Source organism: Anolis carolinensis, chromosome 6 (assembly GCF_035594765.1).
Source record: "Anolis carolinensis isolate JA03-04 chromosome 6, rAnoCar3.1.pri, whole genome shotgun sequence".
Lineage (NCBI taxonomy): Eukaryota > Metazoa > Chordata > Lepidosauria > Squamata > Dactyloidae > Anolis > Anolis carolinensis.
Window position 1 is genome coordinate 41653502 of NC_085846.1, and position 24235 is coordinate 41677736.

Below are 24235 nucleotides of genomic sequence, written 5' to 3' on the forward strand. Positions count from 1 at the left end.
TTGTAGTATAGCTACCAAGAATTTCAAAAAGGATTCTGTATTTTTTATGATTGATTAATCAGAGTCACTGTGTGTGTGTGTGTGTTATTAACTTACTGGTTTCTTTGGTGTTGGAATACTGTAAGGAGGAGGACCCAACACCATTTCAAAGACGTTATTGGAATAAGGGATGGTCTTCTCCACATTTTCCCGAAAGCGTGGATCATAGTTAGCATATAAAATAGTTCCACCTACTCCTCCACCAACAAACAAAACACTGGCACCAATAATTTTGCCTGCAGAGACACTGTTTAAAAAGAACATAAATACAAATGTCATTATTATTATATTTATTTATACCCTGCTTTTATCTCCACAAAGAGCCTCATGTTATATATATTATGTGTCAAAATCATAATAATAAAAATAATGCTAGAGTCAAAGTAGTACTAACTCAGCAGAAATCACCAAGAAGGAATTTTTCATTATCAGACAAAAGCTCCCAAACAATCTATTCATTTATCCTGGAGAAGAACCACCAATTCCACTTACTCTTCAAACCTAGTTTGCAAGCACAGAAGAGAGAAAAAAAATCTGGTTCTTATATATGACACCATACACATGAATCCCAACTGCCTTACATACAACAAGAGGACCTTCACCTAAATGCTAGGAAAACTACAGTTCCACAAAAGCAATTTGCAACTAGACTTGCAAGTGAAACCTCTGTACTAAGGAGAATGAATAAACCTTAAAATAATATTTGAATATCTACATTTCACGAAAAAAATATTTCTGTATTTACCAAACAATTTGAAGTAAGTACTGGCACAAGAGGAGAATAAATTGCCCCTTTATACATACAACACACTTTTTCCCTACTCAGTTCCTATTAATGCAATCAAAGAGAAAATGTTACTATAATCAAAGAAAGTCTGTGCTTTTAAAAGGACTGGACTGAATCCAATTATTAATCCCAATTATGGTAGACTTATGATCAACTGAATTAATGTTAGTATCCACTTATCAAATTCCACCAATTCAATAATCCAAATGGATTGAATAACTGCATTTATGATGCTGATACTACTATATTAAAATAAAATTCATGGCGTAAACAAATGGACATGGAAAAACAGAAGTATTCAGTATCTAGCAATACAGCTCTCCCATAATGTTTCTAAGGTGATCAGACAGATTCTCTGATTAAGTATATATAAAAACGGATTAAGCTGAAAACAACCATATAGGCGGGACAGAGTAATTAAGATTTTAAAAAAATGGAAATATTGTTTTCTTCCAGTTACTTCATAGACTTGTACTGTGTTGCTGAACCTTGTCTCTCAGTAGACCTTGTTCATAACAACTCAAGCAAGCAAGTATTATAGTCTACTGTGCTTTGCCATCTTTGACAAAGAATCCGAAGAGCTTCAAAAGATAGCATAATGAAGCTACTATGAAAATCCATAGGTCCCAAAATTAAGAGCATTATGCCATTAGGGAGGGATTCTATGCCAAATATTCTGAAAGTATTACAATGCTTCATGTATACATAACTGCCTAGAATTCATCCAACAATTCACATTCAGGCACCAAGCCACCGAGAAGTCCTGGTATAGGAGATGCTCTTGCATCTAAGTTGACATAGAGTTTACTTCTTGCTTATGTTTTTTTTTTAATTGAATAAGAACATTAATACGAAAAGCAGGATTATTCTATTTCACATTAATTTAACAATTGAGACACTTTTTAAAAAGTCATGAATTGACATACCCAGATTCTCCAGATGTTGAATATCCACGATATAGACGTAAAGGACGGAGTGAACTTTTACCACACAGACAATTCTGTTAAAAAAAAACCCAAGTTATGCACAAAAACATCTTCATTTGAACTAATTTCACGTTAAAGATATATAAAATGTGTCTCTACATTCTAAAAAAACTTCTGTATTCCAAATAACTAGCCCACAGTTTTTGTCTGTCTCCACTTGCCACCTTTATTTGTGGTCTATTGTACCACAGGGGAACCATGAAGCAAAAATGCTTATAGTTTAGAGAAGCTTTAATGCTTGGTCAACTGGAAGCTCTCTCTTTTTGAAAAAATTAAACTACGTAGAGTTTGTTCTTTAACTGAAAGGGCTCTGAAAGCAGGATACAAAATACACAATATGATCATCTATTTGTTCAGGTTTACAATTTTATTATCCATTATCCCATTGCAACATGTGTCAATCAAAGAAAATCTAACAGACAAACTGACTCATTTTAAACAATATTTATATACAGAAACACGTAACATATAATTAAATCTTTCATACTGCACTGAAAAAAGAAATCACTGGAATCAAAACATGGTTGGAGGATATACAGAGGAAACTTTTGAGAAATGGTACAATAATACAATTGCCCACCTGTTCCTCATAAAAATTACTACAAGTTACTTGGGACAAGGAAATTTTTCAGATTTCAGATTTTGTTTGTTTGTTTGTAAGAATACCTGTGTTTGCATATGTTTATTGCTTGAGGGATAATGGGAAAGTAACTGCTAATCACACATCAAGCATCCACTAGGTTTTTCCTCAAGGAGCCCTTACTCCATCACTGTTAGAAAACTAACAGAAGGGAAAGTGGGAAGTCCTGCAGATTTTACTAACAAGTGAAACTGGTTACATTAGCTAAGGTTGATGATGTTCCGGTTCAAAACATGTGAAAGGTTGGAAAAAGCTGCTTTACAGTATACTAAGCCCAACTGTTAGGGTTTTGATTATAAAAACTAACACTTATAGTGATGAAACCTAGAAACGAAATGGGAGTTAACAAGGCGGTTGCAAATTTGTTATATGAACAAAGCTTAAATACATTAACATCTGGGAGAACAAATATGCAATCCTTTAGTTTCTCAACATTTTTCACAAGTAGTATTGCATAAACTTCATTATAGTACTCTAACGTATTACACTAAATAATCTTAGTAAGCAGTAGACATGGACCTGAAATTTCTCTCCTCTGTTTCATTTGTGTTTCCATTTGTACTGTCCATTTGGATGGCACAGAGCAGAAAGGCCCCTCCTGGAACAAAAATAAACTCGATACGAAAGGCAGGTGGGAGCGAATACACTCCAAGCCTGCTTTTTGGATCGACATGGGCCCAAAGCACCGGGGCCTGGCAGGGCCTGTAGCCAAGTGCCGAGAAAGGAATGCTTCTTACTCGGGGCTTGGCTGCAGGCACCCCAGCACTTTGGGCTTATGGGTGCAGGCTTTGGGCCAACATGGCCGGGCCTCGCAGGCCCTGCAGCCAAGCGCCGAGTAAAGAGCACTCCTTACTTGCTGCTCAGCTGCAGACACCCAGTGCTTTGGCCTACGGGTGCAGGTTTTGGGCCTACACACCTGGGCCTCGCAGGAGCGCTCCTTACTTGCTTGGCTGTAAGCCCTGCCAGGCACATAGGCCCAAAGCCTGCACCCATAGGCCTGGGCGCTTTAGGCCCACGGGTGGAGCTCCCCCAATAATGGGCCGAAAGAAAACAGATAATTCAGCACTGAAAACGGAGAACAAATATATGCCCTCCTGAGTTCAGGAGGCTCAGTCAAAACGGATCGGGGCCCTCACAGAAAGCTGGGAACACGAAACAGATCAAGGTTTGCCCCCAATGCACATGACTAGTAAGCAGTACACTTGTTGAACTTTGTGATGATTTTTCTGAGTCACACAATTCTACTCCAATGCACAAATCACCATAGTTAGATCATATTTTATAATAATAATAATAATAATAATAATAATAATAATAGTAATTAAAAGGGTTGGAAGAGACCCCTTGGGCCATTTAGTTCAACCTCTTCTGCCTTTGTGTACCAAAAGCACTAGCAAAGCATCCCTTAATAATTATTAATTAAATAATAATTAAAATACCATTATAAACAAGCAAAACTTTGGAAGGCGCATACCAGGCGAGGGTGGAGGCGGGAAAGGCACGTGCGGGGCAAGGGAGGAGGAAAAGGCACGTGCCTTTCCCTCTTTCTCCTTCGCGCCGCATGTGCCTTCCTTGGCGGAGGATAAAGTCACTGTTGAGAGGGCCACGGGCTGTAGTTTGGGGACCCCTGCTCTAGAAACAAGAAACAGAATGGAATATAAAACTGTGTGGTGTCCGAAATGCATGTCCGATATAGATCAATATTGATATCAGAATCAATGAGGTGCAAGTATGTTGCTGTACCACTTCAAGCCGACCTATGGCAATATTAACACCTGGTTTTCTGGGCAAGATTTCTTTATGTGATTGGTTGGGATTGCTTTCCTCTGAGACTGAGTCTGTCCTGCATGCTATAACTTATTTTCCATCATAATTTGCAAATAAATTTGTGAAAAACCAGACAATGTGATTTTCTGGATGTGTTTTCTCATGTTGTCTCTCATAGCTGAGGTCTACCTATGATGTCAATTACAGGCCCCTCTCATCCTTTTAGGTGGGAGAACTTGTACAACTGGTATCTGACTAAATACTCTCCCCCCACTGTATTTGTATTATCTTTTGGTTCTCCATAACCATTTCTTTGGGTTGTTCTTCTGGCAAGATGAAGATTGTAATTCTGTTCTAACTTTAAAGTGTTGGCATATCTCTGATTTTCTAAGGAAAAAAGAGAGATGCCCAAACTTTTTATTAAAGCAATATGTGAAAACCACAAGTAACTTTCTTCGGACGTCTGGATTCTATAGCAGGCCTTAAACTCAGATTTTCCATGATTCAGAAACATAAACTTAGATTTTCCATGATTTAGAAACACAGAAAAATTCCAAATGAACAGGCATCCAAAACTTCAGCTTTTGCTCTCAAAGCTTGGGCCTTTTAAAGAATAGGCTGTCACTGGTTTTGAAATATGTTATTTTAATAAAGCAACAAATCCATCAGGTATTTTTAATTAAGACTCTCAGTGTATTTATGCTAAATTGTTATTTAATATCTTGTTGTTTTAGGCTCAAATAAGCCTGAGACAGCAATATATTTTCTGCATGTGGAAATGTATTTGAAGTTTTCCTTTCTCCCTTAATTCTCCACACTTCTGTATTACTTATTGAATACTTTCCAGTACATTTGTTACTGTTATGTACATTCAAGTCAGCTCCAACTTATGGTAACCCTATCCTGTGATTTTCTTTGCAGACTTTATTCTGATAAAGTTTTGTCATTATCTTCCTCTCAGGCTATGAAGGTATGACTTACACAACATTACCCAGTGAGTTTCCATGGCTGAGTGTGTGGATACAGCCCCTAGCCCCCTCGAGAATGAGTTCACCATGCTGGCTCTCTCTAATCCATATATTTCTTTCCAATATGACATATAACATTATGAACATTTGGAAATTATGTATTTTTTTTAATAGATTCTCAATCATTTTGAATTTGACTGAGATTACAATCCCAAACATATTTATCAGGGAATAAATAAAGACCACTGAAGACAGTGGCATTTAGTTATAATGAAACATGCACAGAATTAGACTTTCAGTCTCTGTCAGAATGTGAGCATATCAACAAGCAAATAATTGGTTTTTTAACAGAAATGATGGTTTTTCTCTTTCAAACATTCCTGAGGAATAGCATAAACAAAGTCAAATTGATGTCATTTAAGATATTACAACCAAAATAATTTAAATTTTATCCTTCTTCAGAAATCCAAAACAATTAGCACAGTAAAGATACTCATATTCATGTTGCGCGCAGAAGTCCCCAGAATTCACAAGTAATTACTTCTAGGTGTGTGATTGTTGTTGTGTGCTTTCAAGTTGTTTGCAACTTATGGGAACCCTAATGTTAACATATCATAGGATTTTCTGAGCAAGACATTTTAGAGCTGGTTTGCTTTTGCCTTCCTCTGAGGCTGAGAGAGTGATTTGCCCAAAATTATACAGTGGGTTCTCATGGGATTCAAACCCTAATAACAACAGTCGTATGCTAATAAAAATAATAATAATAAAACTTTATTTATACCCCGCCACCATCTCCCCAGCGGGGACTCAGGGCGGCTAACATGGGGCCATGCCCAAAGCAATACAATATAATAAAATATAAAACAGCATATCATAACATAATTAAAAGTAATTAATTTCACAGTGCCCTATATCTCAGGATCTAATCCCAGAATATTTTCTTATCCCAGATTATCTGGCAGTGGAGACCTATATAATCCAGTTTAAAATAGATAATCTGGGACCAGGTCCTGAGATATACAGCTGTGTGGAAGGGCCTGAGGGCCTTTGCAGACAGGCCCTATATCCCAGGATCTGATCCCAGGTTTTCTGCTTTAATCTGAATTATATGAGTCTCCACTGCCAGATAATCTGGGATAAACAGAAAACCTGGGATCAGATCCTGAGATATAGGGCCTATCTGGAAGGGCCCTAACGCTCAAACTAAATACGCTGACTCACTCTCACACACAGAGACACATTCTTACAGAACAGTCCTATATATCAGGGTTTCATAAAGTATAGTCTTCAAAACCTCTTTTGGGGTCCTTCACTCCCCCAGACCATGCTCAGGAAAATTATTTTGTTGCTACTTCATAACTGTAACTTTGCTACTGTTATGAATTGTAATGTAAGTACAGTAGAGTCTCACTTATCCAACATAAAAGGCCCGGCAGAACGTTGGCTAAGCCAATATGTTGGATAATAAGGAGAGATTAAGGAGAAGCCTATTAAACATCAAATTAGGCTATGATTTTACAAATCAAGCACCAAAACATCATGTTATACAACACATTTGACAGAAAAAGTAGTTCAATATGCAGTAATGCTAGGTAGTAATTACTGTATTTACGAATTTAGCCAAATCCATGGATATACAAGGCTGATTGAATATAAAATAAAGTAACTCCCCCCAAAGTAGATTTGGCTCTTCGTGTCCACAGATTTTGCATCCATAGAGTCTACCACCTACAGCTGGACAATATTCCAAAATGAATTCCCTAAAACAAACTTTGATTTGGTCATTTTATACAAGGGGCACACCTTTACTACACCACTGCATATAATGGGACTTGAGCATCCATGGATTTTAGTATCCATGGGGTCCTGGCACTAAAGCCCACCTGATATCAAGGACATAATGTATGTGCAGAATGCTTTCTCATCCACAGTTGTCACATGTTAGTGGAAAATATTACATTGTCCAAAATGGCAAGTGCTTGGAAACCACAGCAGATCAGAGAATCAATTCAGCCTGTATTGTATGGGGTTGTTTATTTATCGTGTCAGAAGCAAATTGAAGGTACAGTTATAATGTATTTAAAAACGCAAAAGTTTAAAACTTGGCATTAAAAACTTCCAGAAGCAACATGCATTGAATGGGGTTACACTGCCCCTGAAGACACAGGTCCACAGTTTGGAGGTACAGTAAAGTCTCGCTTATCCAACGTAAACGGGCTGGCAGAACGTTGGATAAGCGATTATGTTGCATAATAAGGAGAGATTAAGGAAAAGTCTATTAAACATTACATTTGGTTATGATTTTACAAATTAAGCACCAAAACATTATGCTATACAACAAATTTGACAGAAAAAGTAGTTCAATACACAGTAATGCTATGTAGTAATTACTGTATTTACGAATTTAGCACCAACATATCATGATGTATTGAAAACATTGACTACAAAAATGCGTTGGATAATCCAGAACGTTGGATAAGCGAGGCTCTACTGTACTAGGGATTGAACCTGGAGGCCCAGGTTTCTGCTTTGGCCAGGAGTGCCCTTGCACATTTAACACTTGAGCACCAACTGCACCCATTCCTTGAGACACCAGATCTAGCCATGGTGGTGCATGCCTTAGTGACATCTTGTTTGGATGACTGTAACAGGCTCCATGTGGGGCTGCCTTTGAAGAGGGTTCGGAACTTCAGCTGGTACAGAGCTGTGGCCAGGCTGCTAACAGGGGTCGGCTACAGGGAGCGCAAAGCACACACATATATATCCCCCTTGGCAATAGCCACAAGGTCCTTGTTATAATAATAAAAAAACTTTATTTACATGTATGGTTTATATGGAATGGATAAAAAGTGCAAAGCCAATGTAAATATTGTACAACAGGGGTTCTCAAACTGTGTTTGTGGAGCCCTTGGGGTTTCACGAGTGATAGTCAGGGGCTCCACAGTGCCATGTTGCTTCCCACAGCCTCCTATTTCCATCTCCTCCACCTACTGAAATATGCAGAGAAAGTAAAGTTTGGAGCTGCTAAAACAACAGCAACAGCAGCAGCATCCTGGGGCACAGACCTTGTCTTTCCCATCTCCCTTGTTGCCCACTCTTTTCCTTGCCACCCAGGCCCTCCACCCCCCTTTGCTTCCAAAATTCTGTATCGTGTCCATTTAGGGTGCTTTGATTGCGCTTTCCCTGCATGGCAGAAGGGGGTTGGACTGGATAGCTCCTGGGGTTGCTTTTTATTGTTATGTTTTACTGTTTTTTATGAATATGTAAATTGGAAATAAAACATACTAATCATGAGGATATAAATAATAACAAACAAATAAATGTAATAATATAATAAATAGTAACACACACACACACATATACATACATACAGCAACATGGGTCAGTACAAGGGAGAAGAATGAAGGCAAGGTCACATCCTTCCGGGCCCCATGAAGGGCCGTGCCTCTAATAACGCGACTGAGGTCCATTCCACACAGCTGCATATAATCCCACATTTTCTGCTTTGAACTGGAATATATGGCAATGTAGACTCAGATAACCCAGTTCAAAGCAGAAATAATAGAGTAATAGTAAATATACAGCCAAATCAAACCCAAAGCACACAATAATTAAAGCATAAAAAACATGATGGGCCATTCCAGAAAGGCCCTATATATCAGGATCTGACGAATGAGTCATGGGCTCTCTTTGTACACAGTTTTGAAATGCAAAAAGCTTTTTTTTTCAGTGTGAACGTATTTGAAATGTTGTAAAGAAAATTTGTTCCTTTCTAAGCAGAAAGATTGATAGTTGTACGGTTTTACAAATATTCTCTACCAACACCATATGCATTTTGGATTTTGAAAACCACAACTTTCATGTTTCACATTTAATATTTCTGCCTTTGTAATTACTGATGCCTTACACTAATTAGTAGAGGTGGATTAGTGATTGTACTGTTTTATCATTTCTTGTATAGAACTGTTTTATTTATTCATTTTTATGAAATAATATATTTCTACCCTGCCCTACAGGCCAAGACACAAGAGAAGCATCTAAAAATTTTTAAAACAGGTTAAAACTGTTAAAAGAATAATAAAATAAAACTTATTGAAACAAAAACATTAAATATAACAACATTCATAACCCTTTTATTCAGACAGGCTTTTCAAGATAAGGGTGTTTAAGATCTAGTCAGGGAGTGCTGTTTTTTAAAACTTTGAATAGGTTTTTAATGGATTTTAACTTTGAGTTTTAGTGCTGTTTGTGTTAAATTCTGTTTTACTGTTCGTATATTGTACATTGTATACTTTTTTACGTGTCAGGAGTGACTTGAAAAACTAATACTTTTATGTCAAGCCGCTTTGAGTCTCCTTTGGGGAAATAAAACTGGGTAAAAATAAATAATAATGTGATCCTAGGTTTTCTGCTTTAAACTGGATTATATGAGTCCACACTGCCAGATAACCTGGGATAAACAGAAAAACTGGGCTCGGATCCTGGGATATGGGGCCTGCCTGGAAGGGGCCTGAGGCCGGAGGGCTGTTTGGGGCCTGGCCAGCTCCCTCGCGCGAGAACCGTGAGAGAGAAGGAAAGGCGTGCTCTTCCTCGCTGTAGAGGTGACACCAAGGAGCCCGGCAGACCTTCTTCTTCTTCCGGTGACCCTCAACTAACGCGTGACCGAGACGTTCTCACGAGTAATTAACCACTCAAAAGGGCGACCCCGCCTTCGCGTAATAAAACAAACACAACCGGGCTGGGGAGGCTCCGCGAGGCGACACCCCGCCGCGCAAGGCATGACGGGACTTGGAGGCTTCATTGAAAAGAGCCCACAGCGCGCGAGCCGTCCTTCCCGCCTGTCCTCCCTGTTTTTCCCCTCAGAGAGGGAGGGAGGGAGGGAAAAGGTCCTTTCCCCTCAGGGCTGCTCCCCGCTCCGCCGCCCACATATGTCCGCCCCTCCCGGCCTCACCTGAGCCGCGGTGCTCCCCGCGCGTTGGCAGGCCCGCAGCATGGTCTCCCCTCGGCTGAAGGAAGGAAGGAAGGAGAGTAAAAGGAGCGCGACCCTCAGCTTGTCATAGGCCGCCGCCTCGCCGCCTTTTCCCCCCTCCCCTCAGCACGCAACCGCTGCCTCGGCCCCCCAAGAGGCGGGGCTTATGTTCACCAATCAGGAAAAGAAGAAGGCACATATGCAAATAATTGGCCGTGCCTACGACAGCAAACCGAGGCTGCCAATCCGCACAAGGAAACCTAGAGCGAGGGAATCGGAAAGAGTCACGCGCGCTTTAGGGATTCAGGCTATTTTCGCCCCCTTCCGTTTTTGGCTGCATATTGACCCTCGCCAGTTGCCATAGCGAATGGAAAAAGTGGGCGGGGAAGAGCTGAAAAAGCAAGATGGCGGTCGTCGGAGCGATGCGGAGGTTCCCAGGTCAGAGACTGAGGGCCCTTCCAGGCCCCTTCCTCACAGCCGAATAAAATCCCACATTTTCTGCTTTGAACTCGGATATATGGCAGCGTGGACGCAGATAACCCAGGTCCCTTCCACACAGCTGAATGAAATCCCACATCGGCTTTGAACTGGAAAATATGGCAGTGTGAACATAGGGCCCTTCCACACAGCTGTATACAATCCACATTGAATATGGCAGTGTGGATTCGGATAATCCAATTCAAAGCAGATATTGTGGATTATCTGCCATGATATTCTGGGTTATATGACTGTGTAGAAGGGCCCTCAGATAACCAAATTCAAAGCAGATATTGTGGGGTTTTCTGCCTTTATATTCTGGGTTATATGCCCGTTTGGAAGGATCCTCAGATAGGCCCTATATCCCAGGATCTGATCCCAGGTTTTCTGCTTTATTAGATTATATGAGTCCGCACTGCCAGATAATCTGGGATAAACAGAAAACCAGGGGTTGGATCCTGAGGTAAAGAACCTGGCTGGGCGGGCCCTGAGAAGGGAATGAACGTTTTCTTGGGCCGGGGCAGGACCTGCAGGAGGTGAAGCGATATATTTTAACTGGGGGCCCTTCCAATGAGGGAGAGCGAGCAAGCGGGATATAAAACAAAGTTAATAAAAAAAATCAAGGCAGAATAACACACAATATCTGCTTTGAACTGAGTTATCTGAGTCCACACTGCCATATATTCTAGTTCAAAGCAAATACTGTGGGATTTTCTGCTTTGATATTTTTAAATTTTTATTTACTTTGTTTTATATCCTGCCCACTGTCCCGCATTGAGGGACTCAGAGCAGCTAATATATGGCACAATTTGATGCCGTTCAACATATTTTGGGTTATATGGCTGTGTGGAAGGGCTCTGAGGGAATAATGCAGTTCCTTCCTTAGAGCTCTGGCCTGTCTTTGAGACCGAGGAGCATTCTGTTTTGTTTTGTTTTTTTAAGTTTGCCCGGAGTTTATGAGTGTCATTTGCCTATCTGTTTAACATACAGATACGCAATTCCTTGCTTTGTCTAACATCTCATTTGTCACATTTGGGTGCCTTTTACACAGCTGTATAACATATACATTTTGAACTGGATTATATGGCAGTGTAGACATAGGGCTTTTCTACACAGCTATATAACCCAGAATATCCAGGCAGATAACCCACAATATCTGCTTTAAACTGAGTTATCTGAGTCAACACTGCCATATAATTCAGTTCAATATGGATTTTATACAGCAGTGTAGAAAGGGCCGTAGGTTGAATCTACACTGTTATATCCCAGGAGATGATCCCAGATTATCTTCTTATCCCATATTATCTGGCAATGGAGACTCATATAATCCAGTTTAAAGTAGATAATCTGTGATCAGATCCTGGGATATAGGGCAGTTAGAATGGGGCCAATTCAAATCAGAAAATGTGGTTTGCTTTTATAACCAGGATTACTTGTCAGTGTAGAAAGGGCTGTGGTGAAATCGTTTTGCTCTGTTTATTTAAAGCGGATTATTCACCCTAGGGAGAAAAATACCTCTTTTTTTCAAAGCAGGGCAAGTAAAACCATTTCAGAGCAAGAAATAGTACAGGTTGAACACTTCACATCTGGAAATCGGAAATGCTCCAGAATTGCCCACATAGGTGGCTGAGAGTGTGTGCCTTAAGAGTCATCGAGTTGAAAGAGACCACATTATTATTATATTTATGCCCTACTTTATTTCCCCCAAAGGGGACTCAATGTGACTACCCAGTCCAACTCCTTTCCGCCATGCAGGGAAAGCACAACCAAAGCACTCCTGACAGATGGCCATCCAAACTCTGCTTCAAAGTCTCCAGATTAGGAGATACCACCACTTTCCAAGACAGCATATTCCACTGCAGAATAGCTCATACTGCCAGGAAGTTCTTCCTAATGTTGAAGTGGAATTCTCCCTCCTCTTCCCCCCCCCCCCCCCCTGCAATTTGAATCCATTGCTCCTAGGCTCCTTACACTGCCATATAAAATCCAGGTTATCTGCTTTAAACTGGATTATATGGCAGTGTAGATTAATATAATCCCTTTCAAAACAGATGGTGTGGATTATCTGCTTTGATCATCTGGATTATATGGCAGTGTAGAAGGGGTCCCAATCTCTAGAGCAGCAGAAAGCTAGCTTGCCTTTCCTCAATGTGGCATCCTTTCAAATGTTTAAACATGGCTATCATGTCCCCTCTCAGCCTCCTTTTCCATAAATGGTACCACTTTCATTTTAAAATGTCAAACATCACATAAGGGCCAATTTACAAGTTTTCCTTTGAGGTGTCTGAGCACAATAGTGAGTTAATGTAATGAAAAATTGAAGGTGCAACCCTAAAGTTGTACTCTCACTTTTGAGAACCATTAGCAGACCCACCATTTTCTGGATTCCTAAAATTTAATTGGGGATATTTGCATCCAGTATGCTCCTGGTTTATATATCTCAATGACACAAGGATAACTGATAATCCTGACCTATTAAGGAGCAGTAAGCAGCCCTCCATTCTTGTTTGGCTCCTTTCTGAAGGCCTTTCCAAACGGTCATATAACCGAGAATATCAAGACAGATAATCCATAATATCTGCTTTGAACTGGATTATCTTGAGTCCACACTGCCATATAATCCAGTTCAGTGTGGATTTTATACAGCTGTGTGGAAAGGGCCCTGAGAGGAGATATACAAATCAAAGTTTTCATTGTGTTTGAACTGAATCTTCAGTTCAGTGGTCTTGTTGTAACAAGTCAAGAATCAAAAGTCCTGTTTATGATGTTGGCAGCTAGGAGAGCAACAAATCAAAGAATCGGATTCACATATAAGGGCCCTTCTACACTGCCATATAATCCAGAATATCAAAGCAGATAATCTACATTATCTGTTTTGAACTGGATTATCTGAATCTACACTGTCATAAAATTCAATTCAAAGCAGATAATCTGGATTTTATACAGCTGTGTAGAAGGAGCCTAAGGCTAAGCAGGATAATAATTGCCTATATTAATCCTGCTGGATGAAGCTGAGTGAAGGTAATTGAGGAACATGTCCCAGGGTAATTGCTAGTTTCAGTAAAACCAAAATTGTAATACTGTACATTCTGACACTCTAATCAAACAAATCCAATACCTAATAGTTGAGCAACGCCAGACAAGGTGAAACTGCATATGCCTTTCGTGGCTTTGTTGTATCTTACCGTGTTTTCTTTTCCGTAGGTATTTTACGGTCCTTGTGTTCTTTAGCCCCTTCTGCCTATCATGGTACTTGCAGTATCAGCTCAATTTCTCGACTATCTTTATTTCACATTAGCCATGAGCAGGGATCGACTGTCTCTTTCAGAAGACCTCTTCTGTCTTTTGGCAGTACTTCCTTTGGGCATCCAGTCTCCGTAGTAAATAGGTATGCATGTCTATTAAAAGTTTAACATTTTTGTAATGTGCAAAATGGTTTGGATCCAGGATGTGCCTTCTGGAGATTAAACGACTGCACTCCGGTCCCTAACATATTAAAGAAGGAGTGGCTTCCTGTGTGTAGGAATGTTTGTTTACATAATTCCACATAGAAAGTTAGGAGTTGGGTTTTCCGGAAAAAAACAACATTGAATGTAAGTGAGGTATAGGATTAGAAAATTAGTGTTTTGTGAATATCATCTTAAGCAGGTGATGGTGTGTTGTGAATGACTGGCAAAAGTTAACCTTTTGGAGGGATCAAAGCTTGAAAATCACATAGGATTGATTTTATCAAGGGGATATAAATCATTAATTTAAATCAGTACAAATCTGATTTGCCATCAAGACTTTTCCTTATTACTTAAAAATAGTGCAGTTCTGCTCAGTAGAACATTTTACAATGTAAAGAATAATTAATGCAATTTAGGTAATTTGTTTAATTACAGCACAATGCTTATATTTTATGAAATTAAATTTTAAATGTTTCTTCTAACAGGAGCTAATTACAGTGCTCTATTAAAGTAGCACTAATGACTGCCAATAAGTTTCTGGTCCCAATTCAAGGTGCAGGTTTTGACCTATGAAGCCATAAACGGTTCAACCTCTTCAGGATCACATCTCCCCCTATGAATTGGCGCGGGCTTTAAGTTCTGCCGGGGAGGCTCTCCTCTTGCTTCCACCACCGTCACAAACATCATGACTGATGGCGACGAGGGAGAGAGCCTTCTCGGTGGTGGCCCCCCTGTCTGGAATACCGCCCCCCCCCAAGGGAAATTAGGCAAGCTCCCACACTGCCTTCCTTTCGTAGGGACTTGAAAACTTGATGTTCCAGCAAATTTTTGTGAATGATTAGTCCCAAGGTAACCAGATAGTGTGTTGTCCTGCACTTTATCCACTTCCCTGGCCCTATGATACCTTATTGCACTATCCCTGGCCCAGCCCTTTTATAGTTGGCCACGTTCATTGTGTAATCCTGGCCATTGGTTTTTTGAACCTTTTACTGATGGAGCTACAATGAGGTGGTTTTTTTAAAAAAAAATTTAAATATTTTATTTTTAGTGTGTTTTAACAAGGTAATTATGTTGTGTTATATTGTTGAATGTGTCTATTTTGTTTATTATCTGTATGGTTTCTTTCCAGCAATTGAATGTTTGCCTTACATGCTGGAAACTGCCCTGAATCCCTTTGGGGAGATAGGGTGATATACAAAGTTGTTTATTATTATTATTATTATTATTATTATTATTATTATTATTATTATTATTATTATTAAATATTATGTATTATGTTTTGGGAGCCCCCAATGGTGTAGCGGGTTAAACCACTGGGCTGCTGAATTTGCTGACCAAAAGGTCAGAGGTTCGAATCTGGGGAGCGGGATGAGCTCCCGCTGTTAGCCCCAGCTTCTGCCAGCCTAGCAGTTCGAAAACATGCAAATGTGAATAGATCAATAGGTACCGCTTCGGTGGAAAGGTAACGGCACTCCATGCAGTCATGCCAGCCACATTACCTTGGAGGCATCTACAGACAACGCTGCTCTTCGGCTTAAATGGAGATGAGCACCACCCCCCAGAGTGGGACATGACTAGACATGTCAGGAGAAAACAAGGGACATGTCAGGAGAAAACTTTTACCTATATGTTTTGCATTTGCAGTTGTAGCGACCTCTTGTGTTACTGGTTATATTTGCTGCCTTTGCAAAAAAAAAAATCCTTTTTGAGTGTTATTAACTAGAAGGAAAATGTAAGGACAGCACTTCCTTACATTGTAGAACTAGATCTGACGTTCTTCACACCCAATGTGTTATGATTGAGCCTCATGGCTCTGTTACTGACAGACGTGGGCGTAAGACTCCTCGAGAGTCAGATACTCTCGAGGAGCGAGAGAGAAAAAGACTGCGAGACATATTTGCAGCACCATCTGACGAGGAGTCTTTCGAAGGGTTTACGGAGAGAATGGAGGAGGGGCTGGTTAGCTCAGAGGAGGATGAGATGGATTGGACTCGGGTAAGGGAGGAAGTGGGTGCCACTGGCCATGATGGGACAGAAGATGAATGGGGACCTTCAGGATTAGACCCATGGTTTAGCTGGAGGGATGGGACGGGATCCACAGCTGGAGATGCTGTTGGGCGTAGTCAGAGGTGTTCCAGCTCTGACGAGGAAAGTGATGAGGAAACGCCCGGGTTAAGGAGGACAGCTGACAGTGATGAAGATTTGTAACTGGCATAAAATGGGGCTTGGGAGCAATTGCAAATTGCGTTGGGCAAGGTAATCTGGGCAAACGCTTGGGATCCGTGTGTGTGTGGGACGCTTCCCTGAAGACTTGTGTGCTTTCCTGTGCTGTGACGTAAGTTGATTGGAATCCAGGGTCAGACGGCGGGAGGGATTGTGTGGGCATTTGTTTGTGCAAACCTGTGCTTACTCTTATTAGCTTGACCTTCCGTCGTCTTCTTGACGGACGCCATCTCCTGCTTTGAGAACTCGGACTGAACTGACCACGGCTTGTCTTCCCCCCCTTCTTGGACTTGGAAAAACTACAAACGTCTGCTTCTGGCTTTGATCTACGGAACGGAACTGGTCTACTCAACTGCTACAATCCTTGGCTGATTTACTCGTGTTGGAGATCCTGTCTGCTGTGTGTGTGGGGGAGCGACGCAAGTTACTCTAAGCACAGTGTTGGCAGCAGAGAGGAATCTGCTGCCAATTAGTTGCATTCTTTGTATCTTTTGTTCCTTGGCTTTCGTTTCGTTTATACCCAGGCTGAAGCAAGCAGTTTGTTTTTACCCGGATTAAACTCCGGTTTAATCCGGTTTATCTTTTGAACATTTACTTTTGCCCCTTTTTGCTCCTAAAGGCAAAAACTGCCTGGCCCTTGTGTTTTACGGGCATTTTTGAGTTCTGTAATCTAATAAACTCTGTTACTTTGAATCTTGTGGCGTTCTGTCCTTGACAGATTGCCCAACACCCATAAAAAGTTTATTGCAGCAATAAACCCGTCAGGAAGACGATGGATGAGTTAAGGGCCAAAGTAGACCAATTGCAAACGGCTTTTACCGTTATCCAAACAGCTCAGGCTGTGAAAGGACATGTTTTGACTCCTGAACGCTTTGACGGAACCAGGTGCAAGTTGCCAACCTTTTTGGCACAAGTGGAGCTTTATTTTTCTCAGCTCAGTGCTCATGCTTTTCCTACAGACACTAGCAAGGTGGCCTTTATTTTGAGTTTGTTGACCGGTCCCGCAGGACAATGGGCCACTAATTTAATTTTGGGAAATGACCCAGTCAAGGACAATTTGAATAATTTCAAAAGGTTGTTAACTGATACTTTTGGGGATCCTCTCCGCACGGAGAACGCTGGGTGGGCTCTGTATCGGTTGAAACAGGGAAAGGGGACTGTTTTGGATTACTTAAATAAGTTTAACCTGTATCGCCACCAGCTGGATTGGGGGGAAAATGCATTCATGCTTTTATTTACTGCCGGGTTAAGTGATATGCTCCAGGATGAATTAGCACGCTTGGAGCCGGCTGAAAGCTGGGACGCCTTAGTAGCTAAGGTGCTGCGTTTAGACGCAAGGTTCGAGGCTCGTAAACACTCAAAAGCAATGTGTGCGCCACCCATGCATGTAACCAGGGCACCTGTGGTGATGGGGGAAGAGCCCATGGAGCTTGGGGTCTTTAAAAAGCTGTCTACAGAGGAAAAGAGCCGTAGGAGGCAGCTGGGCTTGTGTTTGTACTGTGGGAATGCTGGGCATTTTGCCAAAAATTGTAATGTGAAACCTTCCCAGCTTTCGGGAAAAGGCCAGCCCTAGTGCGACGTGAGTCCAACGCACTAGGGCTCCTCAAGCAGTCAACTGAGGGGAGGAAGCATGTTTTCGTACCCATTACATTATCTGTTGGGGGAAGGGAACTTGTTTCTACTTTGGCACTGCTGGACTCAGGGGCTACGGTCTCCTATGTAGATATTGAGTTTGCTAAGAAGCATGGCATTCCTAGAGTGCGCAAGGCATGCGACGTGTGGGTGGAAGGAGCAGATGGGAGACTGCTGGAGACTGGGGTGGTTAACCATGAAACCTCAGCAGTAACGTGGGAGGTGCAGGGAGTAACGGGAACGTTTGTGTGGGATATTACGAGCTTGCCTAGATATGATGTGATCCTGGGGATGGATTGGCTAGCTGTAGTAAACCCACATGTAGATTGGGCAACACGTAAAGTGATCTTAAAGAGGCAGGACTGTTGCACTCTAAATGTTACTCATTCTGATATGGAGGGAGTGCCTGCTGAGTATGGGGAGTTCTCTGATGTATTTTGTAAAAGAGAAGCGGACAAATTACCACCGCACAGGCCATATGATTGCGCCATCAAGTTGGCAGAAGGTGCGAAACTGCCAGCAGGGAGGCTGTATGCCTTGACTGTACCGGAAAGGCAAGCTTTGCGGGAGTTTCTAGATGAAAATTTAGCCAAGGGGTTTATTCGCCCATCTAGTTCTCCAACTGCGGCACCGGTATTCTTTGTAGCCAAAAAGACTGGGGAACTTAGGTTGGTCTGCGATTATCGGATCCTAAACAAATACACCATTCGGGATAGGTACCCGCTGCCTTTAATCTCGGAACTGTTATCAAGGGTGCAAGGGGCTAAGGTCTTTACCAAGCTTGACCTGCGGGGGGCCTATAACTTAATCCGTATACGGGAAGGGGATGAATGGAAGACGGCATTTAACACGTGTTTCGGATGCCACGAGTTCCGAGTCATGCCTTTTGGGCTTTGTAATGCTCCTGCGGTATTCCAGAGGTTCATGAACGATGTGTTCAGGGACCTAATTGACCAATTTTTAGTGATTTATTTGGATGATATCTTGATTTTTTCTAAGGACGAGAAAGAACATCGTCAACATGTCAAGCAGGTTCTGCACCGACTGCGGGCTAATGGGCTTTTCGCCAAGGCTTCCAAGTGCGTCTTTCATGTGCCTGAAGTGGAGTTCCTAGGTCATGTAGTGTCAGGTAGGGAACTTAAAATGGACCCACATAAGGTTGACGCCGTCAACTCATGGCAGGAGCTGAAGACTAAGAAGGATGTACAAAGGTTCTTGGGTTTCGCTAATTACTACCGGGAGTTTATTCCGAATTTTGCAAAGCTCACGGTACCTTTGACGCAGCTTCTGCGCAAGAAACAGCCATTTGTGTGGGGGCGGGAAGCTCACGAGGCGTTTCTACAACTAAAGTCTAGTTTTCAATCGGACAACATACTAACCCATCCTGATGTTGACAGACCGTTCGTGGTAGAAGCGGACGCTTCTAGCTACGCGTTGGGGGCTGTATTGTCTCAGAAGGATTCCTCAGGGACCTTGCGTCCCTGTGGATTTTACTCGCGGCAACTAACACCCTTCGAGCAGAACTATACCATATGGGAGAAGGAGTTGTTGGCGATTAAGGTGGCGTTTGAGGTGTGGCGGCACTGGCTTGAAGGGGCACGGCACCAGATCGTGGTCAGATCTGATCACAAGAACTTAGAGCACTTGCAAACAGCAAAGAAGTTAAACCAGCGTCAAATCCGCTGGGCTTTGTTTTTCTCCAGGTTTAACTTCAAGGTGCAGTTCGTGGAGGGGAAGGCAAACTTGCGGGCCGATGCTTTATCCCGCAAGCCGGAATTTAAGACCAATGAGCAGGTAGTATGTCAGACCATCTTGCCTACTGCCTCTCTGTGTGTTGTAGATAATGAGCTTGGGTTACATGACCAGATCCTTGAGGCTCAGAAGGATGATGTGTGGACTCAGGAGCAACTGATGCTGCTCTCTGCAGGTAACCGTACCATACTGCCGCATCTCCAGGATCAAGACGGGGTATTGGTGCGTAGGGGGCAGGTTTACGTACCAGTAGGGACCCTCAGGTTGGAGGTGATTAGAGCCCACCATGACGAACCCATGGCTGGGCACTTTGGCAGGTTCAAGACCGTACAGCTTATCACCAGGAGCTACTGGTGGCCAAAGATGCGGCAAGACATTCTGCGCTTTTGTGACAGCTGCGCCGTTTGTCAGCAGAGTAAGACGCCTGTTGGGCGCCCTAGAGGGTTGTTATCGTCTTTACCTGTTCCGGAGAGGCCATGGCAAATCATTTCCATGGATTTTATTTCAGATTTGCCTAAGTCTGGGGGTTATACTTGTATTTGGGTGGTGGTGGATTTATTTAGTAAACTGGCTCATTTTATTCCTTGTTCAACCATTCCGGCGGCCCCTACGTTGGCCTTACTATTTACAAAGCACATCTATCGTTTGCACGGAGCACCCGAGGTGATTATTTCAGATAGGGCTCCGCAATTTGTGTCACGCTTTTGGAAACACTTCCATGAGTGTTTGGGGACTAAGTTAAACGTGTCTTCAGCTTTCCATCCGCAAACGGATGGACAGTCGGAACGGGTTAATGGGCTCTTAGAGCAGTATCTGCGTTGTTTTTGTTTAGATCAACCCACGGCTTGGGTAAAGTGGTTACCGGTGGCGGAATTTGCTTACAACAATGCGGTGCACACGTCTAGTCAGCATACGCCATTTGAGCTAACTTATGGTTTTCACCCACGGGGAGGTGTGGCGCCGTCGACCAATGTGGTCTCTTCGGACCCTGTGTACCGCTCTTCGGAAATGGCTGCATTGCATGATGTTGCCCGTCGCTTACTGTTGGAAGCTAAGGCAACGCAGAAGACTCAGGCTGACCGCCACAGGCAGGCAGGGGAGGAGTTGGAAGAAGGGGATTTGGTGTGGTTATCTTCCAAACATATTAAACAGGCTGGGGGAAAGTTTGCGCCTCGGTATTTGGGTCCCTTTCCTATCGTTAAAAAGATTTCTTCTGTTGCGTTTCGTTTGCGTTTACCGTCTAGTTTAAAGGTCCATCCAGTCTTTCATCGTTCGCTGTTGAAACTTGATACCTCTAGTCGTCGTGGTGCTATAGCGGAGGGTATCACTGCCACTTCTCCGCCATCGGGGGAGGAGGCCTTTGTGAGAGGGGATAGTGTTATGATTGAGCCTCATGGCTCTGTTACTGACAGACGTGGGCGTAAGACTCCTCGAGAGTCAGATACTCTCGAGGAGCGAGAGAGAAAAAGACTGCGAGACATATTTGCAGCACCATCTGACGAGGAGTCTTTCGAAGGGTTTACGGAGAGAATGGAGGAGGGGCTGGTTAGCTCAGAGGAGGATGAGATGGATTGGACTCGGGTAAGGGAGGAAGTGGGTGCCACTGGCCATGATGGGACAGAAGATGAATGGGGACCTTCAGGATTAGACCCATGGTTTAGCTGGAGGGATGGGACGGGATCCACAGCTGGAGATGCTGTTGGGCGTAGTCAGAGGTGTTCCAGCTCTGACGAGGAAAGTGATGAGGAAACGCCCGGGTTAAGGAGGACAGCTGACAGTGATGAAGATTTGTAACTGGCATAAAATGGGGCTTGGGAGCAATTGCAAATTGCGTTGGGCAAGGTAATCTGGGCAAACGCTTGGGATCCGTGTGTGTGTGGGACGCTTCCCTGAAGACTTGTGTGCTTTCCTGTGCTGTGACGTAAGTTGATTGGAATCCAGGGTCAGACGGCGGGAGGGATTGTGTGGGCATTTGTTTGTGCAAACCTGTGCTTACTCTTATTAGCTTGACCTTCCGTCGTCTTCTTGACGGACGCCATCTCCTGCTTTGAGAACTCGGACTGAACTGACCACGGCTTGTCTTCCCCCCTTCTTGGACTTGGAAAAACTACAAACGTCTGCTTCTGGCTTTGATCTACGGAACGGAACTGGTCTACTCAACTGCTACAATCCTTGGCTGATTTACTCGTGTTGGAGATCCTGTCTGCTGTGTGTGTGGGGGAGCGACGCAAGTTACTCTAAGCACAGTGTTGGCAGCAGAGAGGAATCTGCTGCCAATTAGTTGCATTCTTTGTATCTTTTGTTCCTTGGCTTTCGTTTCGTTTATACCCAGGCTGAAGCAAGCAGTTTGTTTTTACCCGGATTAAACTCCGGTTTAATCCGGTTTATCTTTTGAACATTTACTTTTGCCCCTTTTTGCTCCTAAAGGCAAAAACTGCCTGGCCCTTGTGTTTTACGGGCATTTTTGAGTTCTGTAATCTAATAAACTCTGTTACTTTGAATCTTGTGGCGTTCTGTCCTTGACACAATGTCATTTTGAATTTTAGAGAGTTCCATCTTCCTTAGCACAGCTCCATCACTGTGTAAGCAGAAAAGCACCAATTCTTTTAACTTGTCTTTGGCACATCAAACTTTACTCAGAGAAGCAAAAAATGTATTTTCAAGGACTGGTAATTAGACTGTTCAAAAGAATGTTCATAAGATGGTAAAATGAAATGAATCCCCACTTTGATTAATAGGTAATTCAATATGTGTGAGTGTGATAGACCCATTAATTCATTTTGACAAGACTATGTGTAGATTAAGCATCTTTGAGATTTGATTTGAAATGTTATTTTTAAAGAATTTTTAAATAAGAATTATTGATATTAATCTAAAATAGATAAAATGTTTAGTTTATTCTTCACATGGAGTTTTGTGTCAATTTCCTATGGTCCTGAAACAGTTAATTGCTAAATTCAGTATTTTACAACTATTTTACTATATTTTTATTATTTCTAATTAGTTGTCTTTTTGCTTTGACATAAATTTCAGTGTAACACCTCTGCTTCCAAGTATATTACATCAGCAAACAAGGACTCTCATCAAATATAGCTTGCGGAAAGGAAAACGGAAAACAGTAAAAGCTGTTGTTCATAGATTTCTCCGATTGCACTGTGGCCTTTGGCTACGGAGAAGGGTAACAACATTTTCTTTACTGAATACTGGATTGTATTAACTGTCTAATATGTGGTTGGGAGAGTGTAAAACTTGGAACAAGTACAAAATGGGCGAGAGAAAAATATTGAGGGCAAACATAGGTGTTGATATGGTTGGTTACCTATTATGTTCATATATACCCTATTTTTTCACTCCACGAGGAGACTCAAATCAGCTTACATTAAAATATTACAGTACAGTTTTAAATCTAAAAATATACAAACATTAAAACAGAATTAAGTATCACTAGTATTAAAAATTCAGTTAAAACCCATCAAAACCTATTCAAAACTAAAAACTACACAGCAGTCCCTGACTTGATCTTGGAAACTTTTTGTTTTAAAAGCCTGCCTAAATAAAAAGTTTTTAGGCTGCCACCAGAAGGACAGCTAGGAGGGGGGCTACTTATTATATTGCTAGCTATCTGCTTTGATTCTGAAATTAATTTGTTTTTTGGCAGGCTGGTTACAAGAAAAGATTGTGGAAAAAAAATGTTAGGCGAAGAAAGCGCTTGAGGGAGCATGTGTTCTGCAACAAAACACAGTCTAAGCTGCTTGACAAAATGACCACTTCCTTCTGGAAGAGAAGAACCTGGTATGTCAATGATCCCTATCAGAAATATCACGACCGTACAAATATTCCCTGGTGAATTGTCGAATTCACATCTGCTATAGCAGCCCAAACAGTCTGTATGCCAGTAACAAAATGAATGGTTCATATTGATCACATTTCCATAAATGTATAATTAACAAATACAAAGGTCTTATTCAACTACTGCTGAAAAATAAAATTTGATTTGATTACTTTGTAGATTTCTATAGTGATTAATCAACTTGATGAACAAGTGTAGACTGTATCAAAAATATTTGTTCACAGCTTTATGACCGGAAATATATACAGTATTACTCAGGACACTATTACTTCCTGTATTTTCTGTTACTTAATAGAATTGTGTGCATCAAATATGTGAATGGTCTTATCAAACATAGTGGACAAAGTCTTCAAAGAGTAATGGCTTACTTGTACTCTTAATTCTTACTGTGAATATTTCTTTGACGTAGCAAGATGCATACTATGAGTTCAATCATTGATATAAAACATTTCATTTTGATGGTTGTTTCATTTCCAGACTTCTGCTTACTTAATTATATTAATTTTTGGCATTCGCTTTTAGTTGATATACCAGAAATCATTACCATTCAACATGGATTTTAGTTGCTCAGATAATCATATCAGCATATGTTCCTCTTGCATAAGAAACTCTCATATAAACATGCATCATACGGGATCAAGCCATTGCTATTTAGTATAGCATTCCGATCATAGAGTGATGCCTGCGGCACATTCA

General features: G+C 41.7%; 2 protein-coding genes across 3 annotated transcripts in view; one reads left to right on the forward strand and one right to left on the reverse strand.

Annotated features, from left to right (window-relative positions):
• Window positions 1–10311, reverse strand: part of immt (inner membrane mitochondrial protein) — a 28223-nt gene extending 17912 nt beyond the window's left edge. For both annotated transcript variants that reach the window (XM_008113119.3, XM_003222374.4), the window contains exons 1-3: window positions 10139–10311; window positions 1753–1826; window positions 97–286 (exon numbers count right to left, since the gene is read on the reverse strand). In XM_008113119.3, the coding sequence (XP_008111326.2) occupies window positions 97–286; window positions 1753–1826; window positions 10139–10180 (306 nt within the window). In that variant the 5' untranslated portion in view covers window positions 10181–10311. The remainder of the gene's footprint in view (window positions 1–96; window positions 287–1752; window positions 1827–10138) is intronic.
• Window positions 10312–10395: 84 nt separating this feature from the next.
• Window positions 10396–23690, forward strand: mrpl35 (mitochondrial ribosomal protein L35). Its single transcript, XM_062957758.1, has 4 exons — window positions 10396–10594; window positions 13838–14021; window positions 22723–22867; window positions 23348–23690. The coding sequence occupies exons 1-4, from the start codon at window positions 10561–10563 to the stop codon at window positions 23534–23536; spliced, it is 552 nt and encodes a 183-aa protein (XP_062813828.1). The 5' UTR covers window positions 10396–10560; the 3' UTR covers window positions 23537–23690.
• Window positions 23691–24235: the final 545 nt, after the last annotated feature.